This window comes from Spea bombifrons, chromosome 7 (genome assembly GCF_027358695.1).
Source record: "Spea bombifrons isolate aSpeBom1 chromosome 7, aSpeBom1.2.pri, whole genome shotgun sequence".
Taxonomy (NCBI): domain Eukaryota; kingdom Metazoa; phylum Chordata; class Amphibia; order Anura; family Pelobatidae; genus Spea; species Spea bombifrons.
The window spans coordinates 35,740,316-35,766,725 of NC_071093.1; the positions used below are offsets into that span (position 1 = coordinate 35,740,316).

The window sequence follows — 26,410 nt, forward strand, 5'->3', positions numbered from 1 at the left end:
GAGATCGCAATAAATAATGTAGTTACATCAAGTGCGGGTGTGATTACAAATAATCCGTATATCAGCGGAGCCAAATGTCATCTAATTACGCCCTGTCCCAACACAGACCAGCAGAACACTCGTGTGGACTTTAATAAGACTAAATAATCGAAACCACAAACATCGATCGTCTTTTTCCCTACGGTAGGAATAGATTGTCAGGCAACGCTAATCGCCTGACGATGTAAACCGGAAGTGGGGTAACCGTTGGCGCTGGCATGCATAGCGGGTAGACGCGTTTAGTAGCGGGCTTCCTATAGTTTACTGTGGGCTCGTAGGGCTTTCGGTTGCCAAACCCGCAATGTCGGAAGAACGTGAAGTGTTTTTGAGAGCCAGAGGCAGGACATTTACCTCATTCCGTGAAGGTAGAGAGATTACACTGTTTCTTTAATCGTCTGCTGAAAGTGACTTTCTTACTTCTGTCATCCAAGATCCAAATAGTGCATATGTGCTGGAAGATTTGGCTATACACCTTGTATACCTAATCATAAAACACAACAACCCTAATTCCAGACCGTTATTAGGATTTAGCATAGCATTACAATACCCAATCCGGACCATCAAATACTACATGCAAGGCTTAAATTTGCCATTATTATTCTAAATCCGGATCACTGACACAAACTCTGTTCATAGCAAGTCTGTCAGATCTAAATCCAGCCCGTTAATAGCAGTCCCACACAGTAAAGGTAAAGTGTCTGTGCTTTTAATGCTGAAATAATAAAATATTAGCATTTTATTTATAAACAAATTCTAAATAAATTACCTGTTCAGCCCTGCATAATATTATGTGTTGTGCAATATATATATATATATATATATATATATATATATACACACGGTATTGGTAAATAATACATTAAAATACTAAGAAACTAATTTACACTCATTCCTTTATCACCAGCCACAAACCCCTGATAACTGATTATATGTAACAAGCCTTTACCTTTATCATTGTTATTGGCAATAAGTTATTTTTGATTTACTAGCGCAACAGCAGCGTAAGTTACATCTGACATAAGTCTTTTGAGTCGCCTGTTAATTACCTGTTGATATGTATGGCATCATACATTAAAACAATTCTAGTTTAAGCTAGTTTTGTTACTTGAACCTACCTGGTATAATCTTATTACTATCTTTATTTACAAAGTGATAATTTGTCACACAATATGTGAAAATCCACACATTACTGCACCAGCTCTTGGAAATAAAAAAAGATTTTTGTATTTTTTAATTCATCAATAGCATACTTGTGTGAATGTATCTATAAGTTATGTCATCAGGAGTATGTCATCAATATAAGTAATGATCCCATGAAGAAGAAAAGTGTGTCGGTGAAGGGGAAAATGGATCTGTGATTTGTGCTACCAAGTCAAAGATCTCTTCTACAGTGGACCCTTGCATGGTGTTATAGTTGTTGGGTGGACCTTGTTTCTAATAACACATCTGTCGTGTGCTGCTTCCCCCCCAAAATGTGTTCTCCCTGTGATCCCCTGTGATTAGTGCTTTTTCCTTAGGGAAAAGTATGTCCTAGGGGTCGGCATCACATACAACAACGACTAAGCCGGACTGCCTCTGCAGATCACCATAAAATAACATTGAAACTAGGTACACCTGTCATTGGTTGCCTTTTCCCACCAAACAACATGAAGCAAGTAGGCACCCCTCTTATTGGTTGTTCTCCTGTTGGCTACCTTACCCTATGCCCAGGAGTCTGCATTAACCAGCCTCTCGCTTTTAATTTCCTGCATACCCCTTGTTAATTGGTTTCGTCTGATTTGAATCTATAATTGTTTGCTTTATTGTCCCCCTTTGAGAATACCAGATAAAAAAAAACTACTTTTCCCGAATAAAGTGCTCATGTTGTTTTTCCAACCAGGTTTTGTCTGGTTTTTGGAATGTCTTATTACTTTTTTACAGCAAGAGAGATCCACTGGGACCCTGGAAGTGGGATAGTGATGATGACGACCAATGGTTAACCTTTTGCACCCTGTTTACCATCACTCACCCCTTATCTAGTGTCTATCTCTTTATTACCCCCTTAACTCCTCCTGAGCCTCTTTAAAAAAAAAAGGGAAAATATCCAACTCAGCCAAGAACTGAAATGCAAAACAAATTTCCATTGTATGAGGAAACCAACAACTCTAGGCATACATTCCATTCTTCATTTGAGTCATGAGTTAGATATGGTTGATGTCTTTCTGTGCATAATGAGCAAGTCTCTGTCACAACTTGTTTTGAGAGAACCCCAGAGGGAAATAAATACATACAAAAAGGATTAAACTAACTCAGCGGAGGATGGACAGTGCTTAAAGAGCTTATCCTATAGGGAATAACTGCTGGAAAAGTCTTAAAATGTTAACTCACTTGTGTCATTACAGAAGTAAAATCTCTATCAGGCTAACCATGCCCACATGAGAGTGCTCACTGAGTTAGCTTTTTGATCGAGTGACAGATGACCCAGAGCACTTGTGATACCAGCTTGCATTTCCCATACTCCCTTTTGCTGTTGGTAGATGTTATTTTTCTGCAGATTGTCATAATTTGTCATAAAATTGTGATAAACTTCAATGTGTTCTGCATCTTATATATTTCCAATATTTTGCTGCATTATATTGTATGCTCTTTTCTATTAAAAGCATAGAAATGTGGGTATTTTCACTAAAGGTCAAGCATATTGACTAACAAATATACTGTGTCTCTTCTAGTTTGGTGTGTTTGTTCTGGCAGCTTTCATTTAATTGATTAACTGCTAAAATGAAACATGAACTCACTGAAGTATAGGGTAGTTCAAAACACAGAAACAGAACTAACTAATGTGGCAGCCATATGATTTAGCTGCTATCACTTGGATGGGCAGTTGTACAGTATATATATATATATATATATATATATATATATATATATATATATACAGCCTGACTGTGGAAGGAGGTGGAGTATGTATAATTCATTACATTTTCTGCCAGAAATCCTCCCTCCGCTCCCTTTACCTGTATCCCCCTGAGGACAAGCCCTCTATACAGTCTTCACCAGCCACACTTCACCAGAATGCAACACACTGATCTTTCTTCAATATTTCATACTGTCAGATACTCCCAAGGTTGGTAGATCTACAGCATATGTCTGTTATCCAAGACCATATAATTTTATGGCCCTTGTATACTGCTTTTGTTTCTGGTCAATGTAGCTGTTTTTCTTTATGTAAACAATGATGTATATGTATAACAGTATCTAACTGATAGGTTCACCACTTAAACCCACCCAACAGAGTAATTTTTTTTTTAGTTTCCATTGGAAATGCCCGGAGGGCTAGTGCAGAAACCCCCCCACCTCATGCATTCGCTTCTTTCCTTATTCCCAGCTCCTAGGCTTGCAGGAGATGTGTTCAGGTGAAAGTGTCTCCTGCCAGCCGATGTCAATGCAGTATACTCCACACCATCCATCACTGGGTTTTGTATGAGTTCCAGGGGGTCCAACAAGACCACTACATGCTTGTGCAGGAAGCTCTGCCATTGCTTTAATACAAAGCATTTCCTGCCACTGATTGGTTGCTACAAGTGGCACGAAAGCAGGACCACAGAGGTGCACTTAAAATACATTGTTCATTTGTATATCTGTATGGTATGCTACAACTGTCCCTTAAATAAGGAGAGGGCCTACATTAGGTTCTGGCACTCAGCTTGCAATCACGTACACAAATTATTATTAGTATTATTTATTGTTTTATATAGCGCCATCAAATTCCGTAGCGCTGTACAATGGGTAGACAGGACATAACAAGTAGTATGTAACAAATAACAGGTCTGACTTGAAATTGTACATTCACTGAGCACTACAAGAATGTTTACTATTGAGACAGTTTATAGAGTGTAGAAGTAAAGAAAACTCTGGAACAAAAAGCAGGCGTCTACTGTGCTGTTCTCAAAAATGGCAGTACCCTTATTGCAATTTCAAGGGCCTGTACTGCGCGCATCAATGTTTTCCTTTCCCTATGGAAACCACCGAGTTAAATAAAAATTACATTGCCTCGTTATGAGTTTAGAAGCTCATTAGGGAACATTACGACATCCCATAGCAAGCTCGCTTTCTGCAATCTAAGACAATTTTTGCTCCTACGCATAAAATATAAATGCAATTACTTTCTAATAAACCCATAATGAGAACTTTCACCAAACACTAACATGTTTTCCTAGAATGCTGTAATCTTTACCTTGCCAGAGGGTTTTGCAGTGGGTTGGATTGTTGTTGCTGACCCTCTGCCATAGAAAGGGTTATTTTCTAGGCAGAAAAAAAAGACACTCGCCTTTGTTTAATGCCCCAGGAATTGTTTCACTTTGTTTAGCGGAAAGGTCAATCATTTCTTTCTTTACCAAAAAAAATTTGTGCTGGAAGTTCCTTGTCAAAAAAGTAGAATAACAATAATTTGCCTTTTTACACTTGAAAGCTTAATAGAATTGAAAATGTTGAGATATTTGAAAGGCGCTTATTTACCAAAATGCATGGATTATGGATACCCAACAGGCTTTCTTAACGTCTTATATTATTTTTTCCAAGATGAAGAATCAGAATGGAAAGGCCCGTTCTACTTCATACAAGGAGCAGACCCACAGTTTGGCCTCATGAAATCCTGGGCTCTTGGTGACTGTGATCTTGGAGGAGATGAATGGGACCAGGAGATCAGATTAACCGAGGAAGCAGTGCAAGCCATTAATAAGCTAAACCCCAAACCAAAGTTCTTTGTGTTGTGTGGTGACCTCGTTCACTCAATGCCAGGTAAGAATTAAACAACTTTCAACAATATTTGACAATGGAAGAACGCTGATAGGTGAGTGGCTCAGCATTACCCTGTAAAAGAAAGTACTTGTTAGTAAGAGCTTCAAATGATGTTATATCATAAAAACAATATTGTTGATCCACCCATAGCCAAAATATTCAATTTTAAAAATGTATTATACTCCAGAGTCGCATTAGTGCTTTGAAATGGGTAGAACATGAGATGAGAGAAAATCGCCTCACTTCTCCTCCCTGATGAAAGCTTTTACACTAAACATCTCCAGAGCAATCGAACCAAATGGCATAAACCATAAGCTCCAGGTGGTTTTATAAAATTAATTTAGTTATGCTAAATTCTCATTTCAGGATTAATAAGTGATGGACCTACTTTAGGATATCTGTTTACAAATACGTTTTGTGACTTATAGTTTAGTGGTAACCTGAAATGAAATTATGTAAAATAGTGTTTGGACAAATTAATGAGGATATTATATCACTACTTATAGGAACGTTTATGAAGTATGTTTCATTATAGCCATAATACTGGCAATTTAATTCAGCATAACATTAATGTGCGAGGAAGTGGAACTGATAAAAAGGAAAATTGAAAACAGAAAATGTAACGTACTGTATTATGAAATGCCAGCTTGAATAAGCAAGTGTGCACACAAGCTGATAACCAGTGAGCGTTTAATGTACTTGTTATACAGATGTTCAGAATGCTATAACAGGACATCCAATAACTTTGGAAAGTCGGTGTAGATTTTTCCGAGTCCCCTGTATACCGAAACCCCTTAATCATTCCTCAGGGGTACAAAATACAGTTCAGATTTTTTTAAAAGCATTTATTAACCTCATGCTGTACGTAATAAGGGATTTGAAGGCTGAGGAGTAAACGACCTACATATGGAACAGATGTTGGTGGACCTTTTATGATTCATCCCCTCGGTAGGGTTCTAAGTGCTGAGAGGTTAATCTATGAATCCATTATGCATTGTTAATTGTTCTGCTTCAGAGAATGCGGTAGAGAGATAAAATTGTTGAGTTAGTATTCTATGTTAACACCAGAATGTTTTCATAGTCTTATGACCTGTACGCAGAGTAAATATATATTGCTAGATACCAAATTTACAATGTTATAACATTGGGATGTGTTTTTACTCTGTGGTTCTTTTTCTCTTTGTCTTTCATATAGATGATACATATAGATATATACAGTTGTAAGAAGAGCTACGTAAATTATTTTGGCTCGTTATAAATAAAAGATAATCATGTATACACGACATGGCCAAAAGTATTAGGACACCCCTTCTGATAATTGAGTTTGTCGTTTAGCCACACCCATTGCTAAGTATATATAGGCTGCCATCTCCATAGACAATAGACACCACTTTTGCCACAGTTTAGTTCATGATATTTCTGCCCTGTTAGATCTTCCCTGGTCCACTATACGTTCTATTATTGTGAAGTGGGAGTGTCTAAGAGTAACAGGTCAATCACAAAGGGGTAGGCAATGCACACTCACAGAATGGGCAACATTGGCAAACTTCAGACGGGCTGTGCTTTCTTGAGCAGGGGGACCTTGTGGGCGCTGCAGGATTTCAGTCCTTCACAGCTTTGTGTGTTACCAGTTGTTTTCTTGGTGACTTTGGTCTCAGCTGCCTTGAGCTCATTGACAAGATCCTCCCGTGTAGTTCTGGGCTGATTCCTCGCCGTTCTCATGTTCATTAAAACTCAACTGGGTGAGACCTTGAATGGAGCCCCAGAACGAGGGAGATTGACAGTTATTTTGTGTTTTTTTTATTTGAAAATAATCGCACCAACTGTTGTAACCTTCTTACCAAGCTGCTTGGCGATGGTCTTGTAGCCCATTCCAGCTTTGTGTAGGCCTACAATCTTGTGCCTGACATCATCGGACAGCTCTTTGGTCTTGGCCATGGTGGAGAGTTTGGAATCTGATTGATTGCTTCTGTAGACAGGAGTCTTTTCTACAGGTAACAAACTGAGATTAGGAGCACTCCCTTGAATAGAGTACTCCTAATCTCAACTCGTTACCTGTAGAAAAGACACCTGGGAGTCAGACATCTTGCTGATTGATAGGGGATGAAATACTTTAGTACTTTAATACTTTTCACTGAGTAAAATGCAAATCAATTCATAACTTATTTGAAATGTGTTATTTTGGATTGGATTTTTGGACCGGGTCAGAGCATCTCCAAAACTGCAGCTCCCAGTCTGCAGTGGTCCAAGGAAGGAACAGCAGTGAACCATCAAGAGGGTCATAGGCGGCCAAGGCTCATTGATGCACATAGGGGGTGAAGGCTGGCCCATGTAGTCAAATCCAACAGACGATCTACTGTAGCTCAAATTTCTGCAAAAGTTAATGCTGGTTCTGATACAACCAGATGCAGTGCATCACAGTTGGGGCTGCGTAGGTGCCAACCAGTCATGGTACCTGTGCTGACCCCTGTCCTCTGCTGAAAGTGCCTACAATGGACACGTGAGCACAAGAACTGGACCACGGAGCAATGGAAGAAGGTTGTCTGGTCTGATGAATCACATTTTTTCACAATATTAGGCAGGTGGTCATAATCGAATGGCCATATAGCTGTGTTTATGTAAATCAACATACTAGTGGTTAAATAAATTTGACACTTAATTTCCTCCAGGGACTGATAAATATTTAAAAATCTTTTTCAGTTTAGCAAAAACCTATATGCATCTAGTTTTGTGTCAGATGATAATTATTTGTTCCCAAATAATTAGACATTTACTTTTTTTCTGGAGAGGGTGTGGGTTTGGAATGATGTTTATAATGCAGAGTTGGTGTAACATTATCTTTAAAGGATGATCACACTTCTGCAACAGAAAGTGAAAACAGAAAATAATAAACATTCAAACTAGTAAATGGTGCAGAAGGGCGCTGGATTGTGGTGGACTTTTGGTTTCAGGGTCCGTGAAGACAGTGGAGACTTTGAAGGAAGAGTAAGCGTTTATATAAACCAGACAAAATACATACTTTGGGATCTGATTTTTTTTTTTAATAAAAGGAAAGGAACGTTGCCCCAACACCTTTTAAAAAGTTTAAGCACAGACGTTATTAGATGTTCTCATTTTTTTCTGCACCAGACTAACAGCACTTTGCCGTATGCTGTGCTATCACAAGCCTTCAGAGTTTCTAAATATTACCTAGCTCATTAGCACAGAGTTCACAACCTTTCTTGAAGTGATTGTTTAAATGTTAAACCTCTAAATGCTGAGCCGTAGTTAAACTCAAGGAGGTTAATATGAAAGTATAGACATTGTGATTACTTAATAGCCGTTAATCTCTCGTGTAGACTCTTCATATCTGATCAAAACTACCCGTAGTAGTTTTCAGAAAGAATACTTTTAGAGCTTCCGGGAATCTTGCCATGATATGAAGTTTGGTGTCTTGATCAGCTTAGTTACAGTGGTGCAAATTAAACTCAATACTTCATACTAAAAAAAACAATTAGTGCCTTTATTTCAGAAAGTTTTATGCTGAATTAGACTTTTGAGGTTAACAAATATCTGATGCAAACGAGAAAAGATGCTGGGCTACATGAATTCTTTCTGATGTCCTGGATAGCCCACTATGAATCATTGGCTTCTATACTTGAACTGCATGGACAAAAGATAATAGAAAATATTAATTTTGCTCCCCTGGCCCTTTCTGAGAATTAATAGCATATCTAGTGAAATACGACTTGAATATTTATTTACTAGCTCCCTCTTGACATCAGAGGTCACTGAAGAAACCCATTTGGTCAGGATTGTCAGGAATCTGTACGCAGAATTCAACAGCAGATATTCTTTTTCTGCTGTAAAAAACCATAACCCTATTCTGTCCTTGATCTTGTGTTATCTTCAGCATAGCCAGTGATGGCACTAAAATATTGGGGTAGCCTATAATTTAGCTATAGAAAAATGTTACAGCAGTTTTATGTGATAGTTGTTTGTTAAATTCAGCAAACTACATCAAATGGCACCTTTTATTTAGCAAATTAACAAAAATGTTTTTTTTTGTAACAAACAATGCTAACATACAGTATTCATTTATTACCTGTGAAATTAATTATTGAAGGTGTTTATAATGGCTGATGAGACCTCAAAGACAAGATTAATATAAAAAAGACCATATATTTGTCTGTAAAAACAAATGCATGAGAAAACTTTTTATATATTTTATCATGTATATTAAAACATACTACTCCAGTGCCGAGAATCCAGGTAGAGTTATGCAACTGGGGAATTCTCTGTTAAAGAAAAAAAATCAAACCAATGGTATAATATGTATATACCGTATTGGCTCGAATATAGGCCGCACTTTTTTCCCCCACTTTAAGTCTTTAAAGTGGGGGTGCGGCCTATATTCGGGGTCTAGCGCCCGACGCCCGGGACATGCAGTCCCGGGCGCCGGGCAGGCAGCGGGGGACATCTACGCAATACGCGTATACAACTTCCGGTGCCGGCACATCCAGTGGAGGACAGTGGCAGCGTATCTCGGGGAGGGAGGACAGTGGCAGCGTATCTCGGGGAGGGAGGACAGTGGTAGCGTATCTCGGGGAGGGAGGACAGTGGTAGCATATCTCGGGGAGGGAGGACAGTGGTAACGTATCTCGGGGAGGGAAGGCAGTGGCAGCATATCTCGGGGGGGGGGACAGAGGTGGCAGCATGTTTTTTTGGTGCTTTTTTAAAGAAAAAAACATTTTCTTTAAAAAAGCACCAAACTTTTAGGGTGCGGCCTATATACGGGGGCGGCCTGTATCCGAGCCAATACGGTATATATTTTTACTATGATGCCCCTTGAGGAACACACCTTGTTTCTAGAATCAAGCATTCTGTGCTCAGACTGAACTTGTGTATGAAGCTGGATTGAAACTAAATTTAAGAAAAGTCTTGAATTCTAAATACATCAAAACAGAATACAGTGAGATTCCGATGACTTGATTTAGAATAAAAATAAGCGTTGCAGACTACATACTTTGTGTAGTGATGTTTTTGAATCCTTTGCTTGTGGTAGAAAACAATTTATCCTTTTTTTTTTTTTTTAAATGAAGGCTTTCCTTGTTTGAGTTTTTCTTACATTTCAAGCACAAATTTCTCACAATTCATATGCAAAATGTGCTTTCTTTCCCAAATTTATGCTCATTATATTTTTATTGAACAACAGACTTCTGAAATCACACTACTATGTATGCTAAGTAGGGGGGAGATTAAAATACAGTTTTTGCAAAATCGTAGTTACATAGTTAATCAGGTTGAAAAAACTTCCAAGTACCCATGTCTGTTGACTCAGAAGAATGTATTTTTTAACAACTGTGTATCTATTAAAGATTAAGCGCCACTCGGGAATACATGTGAAGTGATTCACAGATTGGACCCTGAGTGAGAGGTTATCTACCTAGCTCGTCACTGACAACAGCCCCTTTTCTCCAGAGGTTCATCCTCTGGGTACTTTGCAGCAAAAGAACTTGTAAGACAAGGATGAGACCGAATCTTAATAAGCACACCCGCAGTATGGGACAGAAGCTCATTGCATTAACAAGTAAGTGCTGGGGGCTCAAGGATTTATACTCAAAATGTAGCGTCTGGATTGAAATGCAGGTGTATCAATGCATAACACGACATACATGAGACTATGCGGTGAAGGCAACCACATGGGGGACCATTTCCTTAATCATGGAAGGGGTCAGAATAAAAATGAACAAAACGCATAGTGTTAACTCTACAAGACAGAGGTTATAAATGGGAAGATATACACCTGCTATTGAATGGTTGGGTTTCTAGAGTAAGAAGCCAGTTTGCTTGGTCAATATTCTGGTGGAATTATTTTATATGCATTATATATGCATGCATATAGGTGTCGGCATTCTTTATTTCTTCTGACTCATCCCCCAGCAGCCTCGTTTGCTAATGTGGTGGCATACCATGGTATGCTTTTTGCACATGCTCAGTAGAACTCCCGTAGTCAATGGAAACTGAGCTTCTATTAAAACTGCTAATGTTTTGCCAGCATACATGGAATGGCCCACTGCTTAATGGACTTAAGTGGGAAGGCTATTGAGCATGTGCAAGAAGTTTACTTACTAATGCTTCTTGGTTTTAGTAGAGGCAGCCAGGAGAGGGGTTTATTGATACAGACATCGTATTTGCTAACTTTAACAAGTAAAGAATGCATACTCTAATTTACCCACAGCGAAATGTATTACGGTGTATGAGAAAAAAACTCTAACATGCATTAAAATTGAAATGCAGTTTTGGGGACTAGACTCTTAGTTGAAGAAAATATTATTTGGGCTATATTTATTCTTAAAATCTTTAAAAAATGCCTTCAGTAAGTCTAAGGTGCATGGATAAAGATTGACTCCACTAAGGCCTTCTTCCCCTGTTTGAATTTCAAGATGGTGGGTTCGAGTGGTTACTATGCTCAAAGCATTGCAGGGTCTTTTCTCCCAAAGAAAGGCAAGAGACCATAAAGAGAACATATAGCTAGTCTTTTTTTGTTTTTATTAAAAAATAACTTCTATAAATAAAAAATGTATGTATAACAAAAGAAACAAAATAGCATAATACATTGTTTCTATATTAAAATGCACTATAAACACAATATAAATGCAGTGCACAGATCTGATTTTGGGAAATCCCCTATATGCTGTAAACCAAAGGCACTGTAAAAGCGCCATTCCAATTTATCATATTGGCTAAGACTTCCCTTTCTGCCTGGCTTATCACGGAACTCGCATGATGTTCAAAGAACGTCTGCTCTCCGAGGGGCTTTAAAGTTATCTACAAAGCCAAATGCTCACATCCGTTTCTTGGCTTATTCTTCCTTTTAGTTATTGCATGAATACGTTGGACGATGGTCTGACTTACAATATTCTTGTAGAATGTTTTAAAAGATATATGGAGGTTAATATTTATTGACTTACATAGCGCTATCATATTCTGCCACTTTGTACAACGGGTAAACAAGACATGTAGTACTTCATATAACAATATGGACATACATTAACAAAAGGTCAGGAAGGCCCTGCTCAAAAGAGCTTACAATTTAGACAATAATCTTTGTCGAAGAAATATAAATGTTTTTGTAGCTCGGATCACTTCAGATGTCCTATTCTTTTTAGGAAGCCAATATTAGGTTCCTGATTAGATACCGGATGTCTAACCAGCATTATTACAATACATTTGTGAAAACACACTCTTTGAGACTACACAAATATCAACCTGTTTTAACTTAATTTAATGAGTAAGATGTTTACAGTTATTGGAGTCATCTTTGATTTAGCTTATGCCCCAGTTGTCTTCATTCGTAAAGTGGATCTGTCCTTTCACGAAGCCTACATACTACTGTTCGGTTGATTAAAAACCACCAAGATTATATTATTTATTAAATCAATTAAGCAACATTTGGATCTGAATCATTTAGCCTTCCTATTGCTCTACTTAAGTTATTGCTCACACACAGTTTTTTTATTACATATACAGTTAACCAGGGCATCTCATAGTCTAACTTACAGATAAAATGTGTTTGATGTCTATAGTAATAAATGAGTAACAATAAATACATTTTCACGTTTGTTTCTATGATAAATTACACACCTACTTCAGCTGAAGTAAAATGCCTCCTAAGTACTAACCTAACAATGCCCCCCAAAAACACAACAAAGGCACAAAAAGCAATATACACACTACACCAAAGATCATTGTAGAAATTGCTTTAATTTCCCCAATCATAGTGATATACTGTGATCGGAACACATCTTATTATCCTTATAAATAAAATAGAATGTATGTAATGGGGCGTTTTTACTTTAAATTGTATCCCTTAATCTGACTAAAATAATAATTTCATACTATTTACCGTAATAAATCCTGCAAAAAGCATTGTCGTGTAGATTAACATAGCAGAGATATGCCCCTTTTCCATAATTACTTTGGTTTTCTCTACTTTAACAATACATAACTTTTATATGTTTTTATAAAGGCTATTCCTACTGAATGTAAAATTCTGTGTTGGCCATGGGGATCTTCATATACCTTCAGGACCAGTGGTAGCTATTGAAGATACTTGTACATAAACATGCTGATACCATGACATTTTAAGAACAAGAATAGATGCAGAAATATAGCTGCCGGGACAATTAGATATTTCAAAGACAATGCAGAAAGTATAGGCTAGACCCTTAGAAATGTCACTTTGTACAAATCATTCCATTTTGACAGCGCTGAATATCCTTTAACTGTCGTGGCCATAGCTAAGTCTCCATTATATATTCCGTGATGTACAGGGGGATTGCCGGTACATAAGGATTGATGATGTCAGGGCATTTTCAGTACCTAGAAATGTAGACGTCTCTGGATTCTCTGCCTGTATCAGCCGTAAAGTCTAAAACATAATGGGCAGACATAATGTCAGATATACATTCTGTCACAATAACATTATTTGCATAGATTACAATGAGAAGCACAGCGTTAAAGCAATACTGTATATTGGCTTTTATTTACTAACTGAGATAAATGCTCTTAATTTTAGCTCATTTTGTTTTTCATTGGGAAATATGTGATGCTTGCTATTTAGTTACTTGTGATTTATCTCTAGCTTTAAATGCAGCCCTCTATGTTCTTGTATGTAACGCATAAAATGTACGCAGTACTATGCATCCTATGCATAGATACTTCACAAAACCTCTGGATTTTTAACATTTTCTGCAACTGACAAATTTCTTTTTCTTTCTTTCTCTTGGCGTGTTTTTCTTTTTTAAATACTGTATTCATGGGAAACGATTGTGGGAGTGATGGATGAAGCAATACTTTTTTTGAGGAGCATGTTCTGAGTTTGGTTTGAAGATGTGCTGAAATGAAACATTGAGGTTATTTTCGCAGTGAAAGGTGAACCAATAATCTTCACAAAAAGGAAGCTAAATGGACACTGGTGTATTTCAGAGATTAGAAAGATGGCTCATCTTGAGACATTGTTTAACTGTGGAAATAAGCCCTGGGATTTGAGCTGTGTTTTCCTAGTTGCAGTATCATTTATGTCCTGTGATTTCCTGTCCTACCTGTTTGCACCGAGTTCTACCAAGTGATTTGTCTCCTTTTCTCTGTAACCAAACATTTCATCAAAGAACTATGCTTGTTTCCTTAACTTGCAATCATACCGTGCAGGGTATATGCGCATGCATGCACAGAAAGCACTTGGTATGGATTCAATCCCAGCTAGGTTCAGCTAGGATTGAACCATTAGTACTGTCTGCACACCTGCTAGACAGATTAGAGTTCCAGTATAACAAAAGGGCTAGCCTCAAAAAAGTCTTACTCATAAAAAGACTATGCTCATATGGAAGATACACTGATCGGCCATAACTTTATGACCATTGGCAGGTGAAGTGAATAAGACTGATAATCTTGTTATCATGGCACCTGTCAGTGGGTGGTATGTATTAGGCAGCAAGTGAACATTTTGTCCTCAAGGTTGATGCGTTAGAAGCAGGAAAAATGGGCAAGCGTAAGGTGTTGAGCGACTTTGACAAGGGCTAAATTGTGATGGCTAGATGACTGGGTCAGAGCATCTCCAAAACTGCAGTTCTTGTGGGGTGTTCCTGTCTGCAGTGGTCAGTACCTATCAAAAGTGGTCCAAGGAAGGAAAATCGGGGAACCGGCTACATTGTCATGGTCGGGCCAAGGCTCATTGATGCATATTGGGGTTAAGGCTGGCCCGTGTGGTCAAAACAGACGAGCTACTGAAGCTAAAATTGCTGAAAAAGTTAAAGAGACAGTGCATCACAGTTTGTTGCATATGGGGCTGCGTAGCTGGGTGCCCATGCTGACCCCTGTCTACTGCTGAAAGTCCCTGCAATGGGCATGTGAGCATAAGAACTGGACCACAAAGCAATGGAAGAAGGTGGCCTGGTCTGATGAATCACATTTCTTTTACATCACATAACTGGCCAGGTGCATGTGCATCGCTTACCTGGAGAACACATGGCACCAGGATGCATCCATGGAAGACCCACCTCGCAACTTAAAGGATCTGCTGCTAACATCTTGGTGCCAGATACGAGAGCATACCTTCAGAGGTCTAGTGGAGTCCATGCCTCGACAGGTTAGGGCTGCTTTGGCAGCAAAAGGGGGACCTACCAATATTTTAGACAGGTGGTCATAATGTTATGGCTGATCGGTGTATATCAATATTATATATAAAGAAACCCTGTTTTGGGAATACATATGAGGTCTCCACCATTCTCTTAGTGTTTTATTCACTTAAGTAAGTTCACACCAAAGAGCTCAATATGCATTATAAAGGACAAACCATAACAGTGTCTTCAACACAAAGAACTTGACTGGTCTTGTGTAATGCAAAGTTAACTCTGTAAGCTGAGATGTAAGAAATGTACCTAATTGATTGAGCTATGCATTATGCAAGACAAGTTCAGCTCTCACTGCAGGAGAATCTTCTCAAGGTTTCCCTTTTATTACAGAATAAAGTGTTGGTAAGATGCAACTGCCACTTTCCTGCAGAGTTCCATACACACTAACTCTTACCTTGGGGAATAAAGTAAGACAAATAGACAAGCTTGATTAATGATCACATCAGTTTTCTAATATATGTTTCTAACTTTTCAGGTATCGATTTTAAAGAAGATCAGGAAAGAGATCTAAAAAATGTTCTCCAGAAGACTGACGGAGATATCCCACTGGTGTTTGTCAGTGGAAATCATGACATAGGAAATGCCCCAACTCCTGAAACCATACAGACTTACTGCAACAACTGGGGAGATGACTACTTTTCTTTCTGGGTTGGGGGTGTTTTATTTCTTGTGCTAAATTCCCAATTATTCTTTGATTCTTCGAAATGCCCGGAACTAAAAGAGAGTCACGACAGATGGCTTGCTTCTCAGCTTGCCATAGCCAAGCAGCAGAAGTGTAAGCATGCGGTCATATTTCAACACATCCCCTTATTCCTCCAAAATCCAGATGAAGATAACAACTATTTCAACATAGAGAAGTCGCTGCGGCAGGACTTGTTAGAAATGTTTCATAAAGCAGGTACAGTGCTTTAATACTGATAAGTAACTCATATTGACATGTTCTTTTTTGGTATAGAAAAAAAAAATATTTTATCATGAGTATATTGGTATGAGATTTACAGAAATATATTTCTGGTATCTGATTGTCTCCCCATCTCAGAGGAACAGTTTCCCTCAAGAGTTTTAATGTGACCTTCCCCGGCTGTCAGAGATCAGAGTTCCCCGCACCGGTGCAGGAAATTCTTTCTGACAGTTGGGGAAGGTCTGCGCGATGGATGCAGACAACCCCCGCTGTTAGGCACACCTCCTCCCAGGTGCAGCAGAAGTTGTCTACGCGAATCGCGTAGAGCTCTACACACTGCCCGGACTACGCACCGGGGGCTCAGAAGCGCCGGTAAGTGTGGGTGGTGGGGGGGACAGGAGGATCCAGGTCCCCTGCATCGCTGCGGGGGATCCGGATCTTAGTCTCATAGTCAGACCTATTTGAGGTCTGATTATAAGACGACCCTGATTATAAGACAAGGGGTATTTTTCAGAGCATTTGCTCTGGAAAAAACCTTGTCTTATAATCGAGCAAATACAGTAATTTGAATGTTTAATTTAGCCTACAGATGACCAATACAAAGTATCTACATTAGCAAATCAACAATTTTCTGCGCTGTGGTCCATGTTTTCCTTTATGTAAAATTGTTTTTAATTGGTACAGGTATCTTCTCAAGTACAAAGGGCTGTGTAGAGCCATTGATTACAAACGTATCATCTACACTAGCTATTTCATGGGCCTGTAAGCACGATTCTGGGGTAATAGATAACTGTATGATTGCTTTTCTCATTTGAGTTAGAAAGGCAATTTACCAAATGTATTTATTAGCTTATATAAGTAGGATTGGGTCACCAAAAGAGTGCATTTAAAAGATTTGTGCGAAAGCAGGTTACTCTCTTTATTTTTACTTGTTTCCTTAGAAACAGCTGCCGTGTATTTTTTTTTCACTCCGTCCTCTTGAAAAAACCTTTGTCGAATGCCTAGAAAATATTGTGATAATGTACAAATAAGAAGTTATCACGGCAGGACAGATACGCAGATGTGCAGTGACACCAGTTATTTTCTCTTTTAGTGTCTTGCCCAGCGATAATCAATTTTCAGCACATCCTTGGTTATGAAATTGGCTTTTTTTTTTTTCCTTACATCAACTCCTGCATACTTAGAGGACGAGAAAAGACAGACAGTAGATAATGAAATCCATCTCATGACGTTCAAATTTTCTTTCCCGTTTTGACTTTTTGAAGTTTAAGGAGCTTAACCTTTTGAACGTTTAATATTTATTCCAATTTTCTGAACGTAATGAATACAGAGAAAAATTATTCTGGCTCTTTGATGAAAGTTTTTCTCCTTACGATCTGTTGCTTCCTTGAATCTCAATATGCTTAGTTGAAGTGTGTTCAAAATGCAAACTAGGTCAACTGGTAATTATGTTACAGGAAAGGTGGAATAGATTACATTTGTAAGCTGCATCGAGAAATTGTTGGAAGTGCAGCTTTTTAGACATGTCTGGCTGATGCAAGCATCTGTATAAACACAAGACAACTCCAAAAATATTTTGAATACGGACAAATTTCTTAAATGAAATTAAATAAGAAAATAGATCTAGGCGTATTAGCCTGAGAGAAGATGGAGTCTTTATTGAACATTCAAATCTTTCAAGACCTCAGAGGAATTGCATCTGAAGAAAAAAACCCTGATGTCCTGAAAGATTATGTGACATCACATGTTTTTCTACGTTCACTAAAAGGTATCACCTTCGACTACATCAAAATTTTTACCGTATTTACTCGATTATAAGACAGGGTTTTTTTGGAAAAAAAAATCATCTGAAAAAACTACCTTGTTTTATAACCGAGGTCATCTTTTATTCAGACCTCAGATCCGTGGCACCACCACACAGTGAACTCAGCCTGGGGGCTTGTTTCTCACTTACACTCCCACTCGCTCTCTCACTCTCTCTCAATGTCTTCCTACTAGAGGACTGCATTGGGAGGCGGGTCCCGTGGGACCCGCCAAAAAACTTGCGGGCGGTCTTGCTGGGGCTGCGGGCAGTCAGGCACTGTACCTACGGGTCCCGGTAATCCCGCGCAGTCCCGCAAGGCTGTCTTCTCGCTGCTCCATAACAGTGTCTCCTATCTTGCTCTGCCCAGGAACAAGGCGGAGTCACGTGATGTGACGTCACTTCATGTGACTCTGCCTTGTTCCTGGGCAGAGCAAGAGAAGAGATGCTGTGAGGGAACAACTTGCGGGACTGTGCGGGAAATCAGGTAAGGAGGCGGGCGTGATTGGCCACAAATGTGGCGGGAGCGGGCGGGATTGGCCACAAATGTGGCGGGAGCGGAACACCCACATTGCGGCAGCGGGCGGGAGCGGGATTAAAAACAGCGGGAGCGGGATTAAAAAAGCAGTCCCACGCAGGGCTCTACTTCCTACCTTCTCCGCCATCCACTTCCGTGTCCCTGTCTCCTTTTCCACAGCTCCGTTTCTAGTCTTGCCTCTTCTTTGCTCTTCTGTCTTTTTTCTTTGTCCACTTCTCCCCGTATCAGCTGCATTATCCAGGTGCTTCTGCACCTTCTCTGCAAATCTGCCTGCGATTTTCTGGCTTCTTGGAGTACTTCTGTAAAAGAGGAAAACAGCGGCACGCACCTCTGGGACAGCCCCATTCCTCTAGTTTCTCCAAATATTGCTTGCATTCAATATCACTATTTTATTAAATATCCTAACATTTCAGGTGTCCAAACCAAGTCACCAGTGTTTGAGGGCTAGAGGCAGAATGTGCTAATGGCTTGAGTGTATGGAAACCATAATATTTCTAGTTTTCTTCATCACAGGCAGATCAGTCAGTGTGAATTTCCAACCCTTCGTGTCCATGTTGCCTTAAACAAAAGCCATCCCATTAAAGTTATTAGCATTTGGAAATAAAAATAAAATTTACAAGTCATAAAGGCACAAGTAACAGGTATAAAGTAATCAAGCTGACTTCCTTTTTTATAGTAGGTTCACACCAAAATAAGAAGGCATATTTCTCGTGAAGTTCATCCTTTTCTCCAGTCGCTTATAAACAAAATGTATCCTGTTAAAACTGCAGCTTTGATTTTTTTTTTCTCCTAGTTTTATTATTATGTCGCTTTATCAGATTTATGGATGTAATTTAAACCCTTTCTCATTTTGCCACAATGAAGCCACACAATTTATATAGTTTGATATGATTAGTACCACTTATGTTTAGAGAATTTACCATGCCCTCCTTAATCAGCCTAATGATGCAAAGATAAAATATCTGTTTTTTGTGAACTATAAAAGTACATTTAGAATCTGTTGGCAGTACCTAACAATAAAACTCAGTCCTTCTTAGCATACTGTTTTGCTAATGTGCTATCATTTATCCTTAGCTTAGATGAAAGGCCAACTGCAGATGCTACATCTGTTGTTCTGTAATGAAACACATTTCTCATATTTTAGGTGCATTTAAAAGCTAAGTTAATTGAATAGAGAATAATACCCTATATTATAACGCTATAGGCGTTTAGGGTGACCGGATAAGGGGGGGCGGATTGGTGGTTTTAGGCTGTTCAACCTACTACTGAATTAACTTAAGTGTAGCATTAGAAACCGCATTCATTGTACCCCTCCCAGAGGTAATTCTTTAATCATGTAAAATGTAGTCTCTTTTTTTTTTTTTTTTTTTTTGCTGGGGACACTCAATTGTGGTGACCCGAAGGAAGAGGGTTTGTTGTTGAAGAACCTAGAAGTACTTTTTGGGTGCTTTAATGTGATTAAACCTTCAGTGAAAAGAATAAAATGACATCTATGTTACTGTTGGGGAGAAGATCTTTGAAGAATTTGGTACACACCCAACAGTCAAAGTTTTTTTGGTGATTTTTGTAGTGGCACTAGTGGCGCCAGTTCTGGTGTTGTGGGCAGGGGCAGTTAAATGTGGTGTCACCCTTTTGCAGTTTATAGCTACTGCTATTGCCTCTAAATCTCTAGAGGCTTGTAATGAACTCTTGCACGAAGTATTCAATAAATAATATCAAACATATTGACTGATGTCAGTGTGCAAACACAGCACGTCTTGGTGTCAGGTCACGCTGCTCCATGCAGAAGGCCATGGTTGTATTGAGTGTGCATTACATGCTTTAGCTGGTATCGCTGCTGCTATTGCTGAATGTTTATTCCAATTATATTGTGCTTACAAACGCATCTGCAATGTTTACATCGGCTACGCTTCTGATTTACTTATTTACACTACTTCCTCAGGACTGTGATCAGTTTCTTTCTCCAGGTATGATCTCTTGCACTGATCCTGCGCCTCCTTATTAACTCTCCATCCCACAGACTTGCCTTACCAGTCCTTGATCTTATTTTCCGCAAGATCGAGTATCTTTCTTTCGGCAACCAAAGTTCATCATTATGACGATCTCATTCCTGACCTTTTCCTCTTGGATGACACTGAATCTCATTTTGAGATTTTCTCTCATTCCTTACTTATTTATTGACAGTGAGACATTTTACTCTTTTAGCTCTCCAAGCCATCCTTCTGTGGCTTGTCACTTGTGTTTTCATTTTCTCATCCTCCATGGGGTCTCCAGTTCATTTAACAGATAAAAGGACTGTTCACCAGATACATTAGAGCCATGACTGGGGTCAAGGCTTTACATACATTTTTCATGTCACTATGACTTTTTTGTAACACAATCGGAAGAATATATTTTATTTACACAATTTGTAAACAGATTTTCTTTGCTATTTATATACATTTTTAAAAATCGTGGTTCACTAGTATCATTCAAACAGTGTTTTCAATATTTAAATTTTACCTTTATTTGAACACTATTCCAGATATTTGATACACTATATGACCAAATGTAAGTGGACACTTGACCATCAAACCTATATGAGCTTGTTGGACATTTATAAAACTGTGGGCATTAATCTCACTTCATATTAACTGGCAATTACATTCTTCTGTAATTTTCTTTGGGCGAATACAAGCATATCCATTTTTGTCGTGTCTAGTTCGCGTAATTGCAGGGTATATACATGTACTGATATGTAATCTCAGGACATGTGATATTAAAGCATTGTGTAAATGCTTTAATATGCGTTCGTTCAAACCTGTTAGAAAAAAAAAAAAGTTCTTAGGAGAAGCTGCAGCACAACACTCCTCACTGATTCCATTTCTGGGGCACCCAATGGCTGTAAAAAGCCAATCAGTGGCAGGAAAGCACTCCTATTCAAATTAATATGGGGAGCTGTTGGTGCTTGCCCAGCACCCTTGGGGTGCCAGTGTTGGAGATGACTGGCGGTTGCATATACCATGTGGGGGCATATACCATGTTCCACTGAACACATCTCCAACAAGCCATGGAGCAAAAAGTGAGGAAAGGGGCAACTGGATCTGCAGATATTTGCACCTGGGATCATGTAAAAATCTAAAGGGACCACTCAGCTACCATCCACATGAAAAAGTATATGTGATGGCTGGAGTGTCCCCTTAAGGCAAGATCATTTAGTACCAAAACAGGGCCTCAAGAGTGTTGGTCTTAAAATAATAATAAACAACTGCTTTTCGGTCATATCTCTTGAACTGACTATAAGCCGACACCTGAGAGACTACCTGCTCTTGAAAGCTTAAATAATTACTTTCACGTTTAAGTAAGGTGTTGCAACAAGCAGAATGTTACCCATGTAGGACTGTCGTTTTCTAACACCTGTCATCATATTTACTGTCCCTTGAATCCCCTAACAAAACAACGTTAATTTCAGACAAACACGGATTTATTGTTTAAAACTTTCTAAATTTCATCACGATAGAAATGAAAGCATTTTATTCTTGTAATATCCTTTATAGACAAACAGTTTCCAATAATTGATTTCCTCCCCCTGCTCTGGCCTTAAATATTCTAAAACAATAAATCAATGCAATGTTTAATGCAGATATGAAAAGCTTATGGCCAATAAGGCAATATTAGAAACCCAGCTTCATTTTAATATTTAATAAAGGATACTGACACTTAATGAAGCTGGCACTACAGAATTCCAATACAAATAAATTGAACTTTAATTGTGTTTTTTCCACAAATGCTGTATATAGAAATGTCAGCTCGAGTAATGCAGAAATAGTATTCCCATCTTCTGTGTTTCTTATTATTTGTATGTAAGTGTAATCGTATCAGCCTTGCCATTAGTAGTATTGGGCAGAATCTCTCTTTCAGTAATACAGAAAACTAGAAAATACATGAAATGTTTTGTCTTCAAGTCTGAAATGTCCCGAATAAAGACATATTTGACTAATTTTACACCAACCCTTGGTTGTGTAAAGATGTCTGACACCATTGGCAGCATAAATATTTAGCCAGTTTTGTTGTCGTGGTCCGATCCCCAAACAGCTTTTCGTTGTCTAGAACTAGATTACCATATAGCAGAGGATCGTGTGCAGGTGAGCGCTCACCTGAAACAAAGAAATAAATGATATATATATATATTATGACTTTTCTGTGGTTCTTCCAACTATAGGACAATAACTAGATCATATTAAACAATGATGGGAGTTTCCAACCATAAATGAGAACATAGTCCAACTGTTGATGGACTACTAAAACATTTATTGCAAGAATACTAAACTATATACCCTTACAATGCCGTGGCTTATATAGAGATAAGCTTAAGGCAACCTGTTTATCGACAGGCCAGCTTACACAACTTCAATCATGCCCTGCATTGGAATTCAAGCCATTCATTATCTGGATTCTCTTTCAGGGTAAAGTTGGCAGAATACCAAGTTTTCTATTTGGCGCTGCTTCTTCTTTCTTCCCAAATTCTGCTTTAATCCTAGAAATATGAAAAAGTTTTGCTAATACTTTTTCTTTTTTTCCTTCTTCTTCTTAAAATTACTTTGTTGGAAAGCTCTAGCTCTGCCAGGAGAAAAAAAAAAGACTTTTGAAGTTTAATGTACTGAATTATAGATGTAACTTGTACCCTAGGTAGATATTCACAGCTTGTACAGAATAAAGAAAACTTTATCAGGAAATGAAAAGCAGTGAATCACATTCAACTGACAGAGGATTTGCTGTAGAACCAATCAGTTTCGTATTTTAGTAATTGTTTTACCTCTTGAAATTCTTTCTTAAGTCAGTTATATCAAGTAGCTGTTCAAACAAAATGCATAATGCTATAACACTCACTGAATGAATTTAATCATAATGAAGGGTCTTAAATCCTGAATGGGAAGACATAAAGGTGCCAATTCCTTTAGAATATGAGATGTAGAATTATAATACCTGTACAAAGACACCATCAGTCCCACTCGTAAGAAAGCAATTGGGGCTTTGATTTAAATTTCATTCTACTGTTAAGCCTGGCTTTTTTGTTTGCCGTGTATTACGTTGCTCCAAAGTTTGGCATGTAGAATACCCTCAAGATGGCTGCTATCACAAGCGTGTATTTTACTAACGCGTACTTGTATGCAGCCCTTGTATACAGTGGTTGTTTCTTCGTTAATTGTGTTTCAGTACCTATAGAAGAGGGTTATTTGTTAATCCAATATATAGTTCCAGCATTCAAGCAACAGTGACACTGTGGGGTATATTCATACCTGACAACTTCCCAGTGCTGGCTGTTTGGGGCTCCTTGTCTTCTGCTCGTTACAGGAGGAAGGGGGTTACTCTCTGATAACAGAGCAGGGGCTATCCCCATTTACACTTTAAAGAGGTGCGCATTGGGCAAATAATAGGTGGAAAGTGAACAGGGCGTGGTGGGACCAAACACAGTTCTTCTGCCTTGAGATCAAAGGCAATAATACAGAGTCTTGGAGAGACTCCAGGTAGAACTTGGTAAGTTTGTAATATATACAATATATACACACGCACGCATATATACACACACACACACACACACACACACACACACACGCACATATAAGGGACAGAGACACTTTGGGGCAAAGTACCAAATTTAGTACCAAGTTAGTTGCCATCGAAACAAAGGAATGTTCCCCATGGTATCACCCACCAGTTATGATATCTAGGAATATGCTGCACTGTACCTATTATGAGTGCACACACACATATAAATATATATATATATATATATACACACACACACACACATATATATGTGTGTTTTGTATTTAAATAGATACAGTAACAGCTTTACAATTCATCTTCTAAAGGAGTTTAAACATCTGCCCTATGTTATTTCTGAAAATAGACAGAATTTTGATGTTTTGCTCCCGTGATCATGGTTTCTACATGTTATGTAAGAAGTCTAAAAGACAATTTATGTTTATAGATGAACTCATGCTCTGCGTGGCTGCTGTAACATAATCATAGATCCGGTATACAAAATTCAAACACAAAATGTTTCATTAGGAAACGCCACGGTAAAGATTTCTGTAGACTTAAACAAGGTTTCTCTTTGAAAATGACTGGATGAAGGTTAAACGGCCTCTGTTTACTAATAGGAAATTGGCCCAATTTATAACCCAGCGCCAGACAAAACAATTGGATGTGAATAAAGCTTTGTTGGCACATTGTGTCTTTATTTTCATTTGCTGTTATAAATCAACAGTGGGTGATCAATTTACTTTACAGAGCATACATCTCCAGAAAATACCGTATGTTTCTGATGATCATTTTTAGCTAGAACAACTGCATTTATAGTTTAATGTCAAAATGGCTTTTATTATCAACAATAAACCATCAAAGACTGGCTGTTAAAGTATACATAACCACAACTCATCATTTTGGAAGCATAAAGGTAAAAATATGGTTATCACAATCTTTTGAGGAAGGGCTTAATTCTATGGCTAATCGTCCTTCACTGGCAATTTATAACTTGGCCTGGCTACTCTAATGAGAGGGGTAGGGACTGTGTTCTGATTTAGAAATCCCAGATATGGAGGTACATTGATGTGACCAAGCCTTTGGAGGTAAGTTGATCGTTTTACTTCATTAATTTCACAATGGATTACAAACTCAGCTGATCGGCTTAGTTGACAGCATTTCTAAAAAATCATTTCCAAAAAATAGTAGGCCAGCTCAGCCTTTCTTTCAGGTGAAGCCCACTGAAGTTGGCCCTTCATATTGGACAGTGAAGTTAAAGCTGGGTACTTCCTGGAGTCCTTCTCCTTCTGGTGGAGTGACTATATAAGTGGTCGGGACTAGCCCCAGGCAGCCTTGAATGGTCTGGGTTGGAGGGGTAGTGTGTGTGGCCAAATGCTGCTCCCCTGCTGGGAGAGAGAGGCCCAGACACTCCGGGTCAAACCTGGATAGTTCCCGAGAATGCTGCAATCAAGTGAGTTACGTTGCCGGATGTAATTGTTTTAAAGACCCTTTAAATACAATAACATTTCTAAACCATAGAGGGAATCTGTTTTAGCAGTCATTTTGTTTATAGAAAAAAAACATTGTTCCAGCTATTCAAGTTTGTTACTCAATGGAACAGTTACGTGCCTTAAGTCTCCCTTTTTTGTTGATGCATAATTTGTGAATGCCATTATTACTAACATTGTTAATGTGGCCTCCGTAACGCAATAAAGAGCACCGATGAGGTCTAAATCAGTTTTTGGCATTATTCCTCTGTGTAAACGTTATTCTTTAGTGAAATTTACTTAGTAAATCTAGTTGTTCAATCATCTGTATTTTGAATGGTTTTGTCTATTTACAATATTTATGTGTACTTTTCTTTCTTGCAGGTGTCAGAGCAGTGTTCTCTGGACACTACCATAGGAACACTGGAGGCATGTACAAAGACTTAGACATGGTGGTGACCTCTGCCATTGGATGTCAGCTTGGACAAGACAAACACGGTCTTCGCGTGGTGGTTGTCACTGAGGAGAAGGTTGTTCACAGATATTACAGCTTAGATGAACTAAATTCCAAGGGCCTTGATCAAGACCTTATGGATTTAATTAATCAGAAATAATGTAATCAACACGTTACATACACTGATATCGACATACTATTGTTGTGGTGGAAAGTCTTTTTTGTTTGTTTAATAGAAAACACTACAATATCAACGGTGCTACTACACCCAGGTCTGATCAGCTTCATCATCAGTCTGTGTATAATTTTTTGATTAAGTATTTTATTTGTGAGAAACATGCATCCAAAATGTTAAGACTAAAGATTAGTTATTTCTCCTAAAATATGATCTTTTTTTTCTATCATGTAAATTTTTAAAATGTTATCCCACAGAACTGCTTGTGGCAATTTTTCATTCTTATAGATAATGATCATAGTTTCTCTGTAGTTTTTTTTATGGCTTTCGTATCTGATTGTTAAAAAGCAGCCATTATGCACATACACTATATATTCTATTACCCGCATTGAAGCAAAACACTTACTGGTATGATTATTAATCTAAAGGGACTCTAAAATGGACATTTTGTGTAAAAAAAAAAAAAAAAAAAAAAGAAGAAGTTCTATAACACAGAGGTATATTCTTCAGCCAGGCAATATGCCAGACAGTTCAGAATTTCAACACTGTATTTGCA

The 26,410-nt window shown here is 38.3% G+C and overlaps 1 protein-coding gene across 3 annotated transcripts; it reads left to right on the forward strand.

Moving 5' to 3' along the window:
• The first annotated feature begins 236 nt into the window (after window positions 1–236).
• Window positions 237–26,113, forward strand: CPPED1 (calcineurin like phosphoesterase domain containing 1). 3 transcript variants are annotated; one of them, XM_053471452.1, is made up of 4 exons: window positions 237–404; window positions 4,597–4,815; window positions 15,466–15,888; window positions 25,610–26,113. In XM_053471452.1, exons 1-4 carry the CDS (start codon window positions 341–343, stop codon window positions 25,837–25,839), a joined length of 936 nt encoding a protein of 311 aa, XP_053327427.1. In that variant the 5' UTR covers window positions 237–340; the 3' UTR covers window positions 25,840–26,113. The 3 variants fall into 3 exon arrangements, with proteins under 3 accessions (XP_053327427.1, XP_053327428.1, XP_053327429.1); XM_053471453.1 differs by lacking the exon at window positions 25,610–26,113 and adding an exon at window positions 16,985–17,230; XM_053471454.1 differs by lacking the exon at window positions 237–404 and adding an exon at window positions 426–728.
• Window positions 26,114–26,410: the final 297 nt, after the last annotated feature.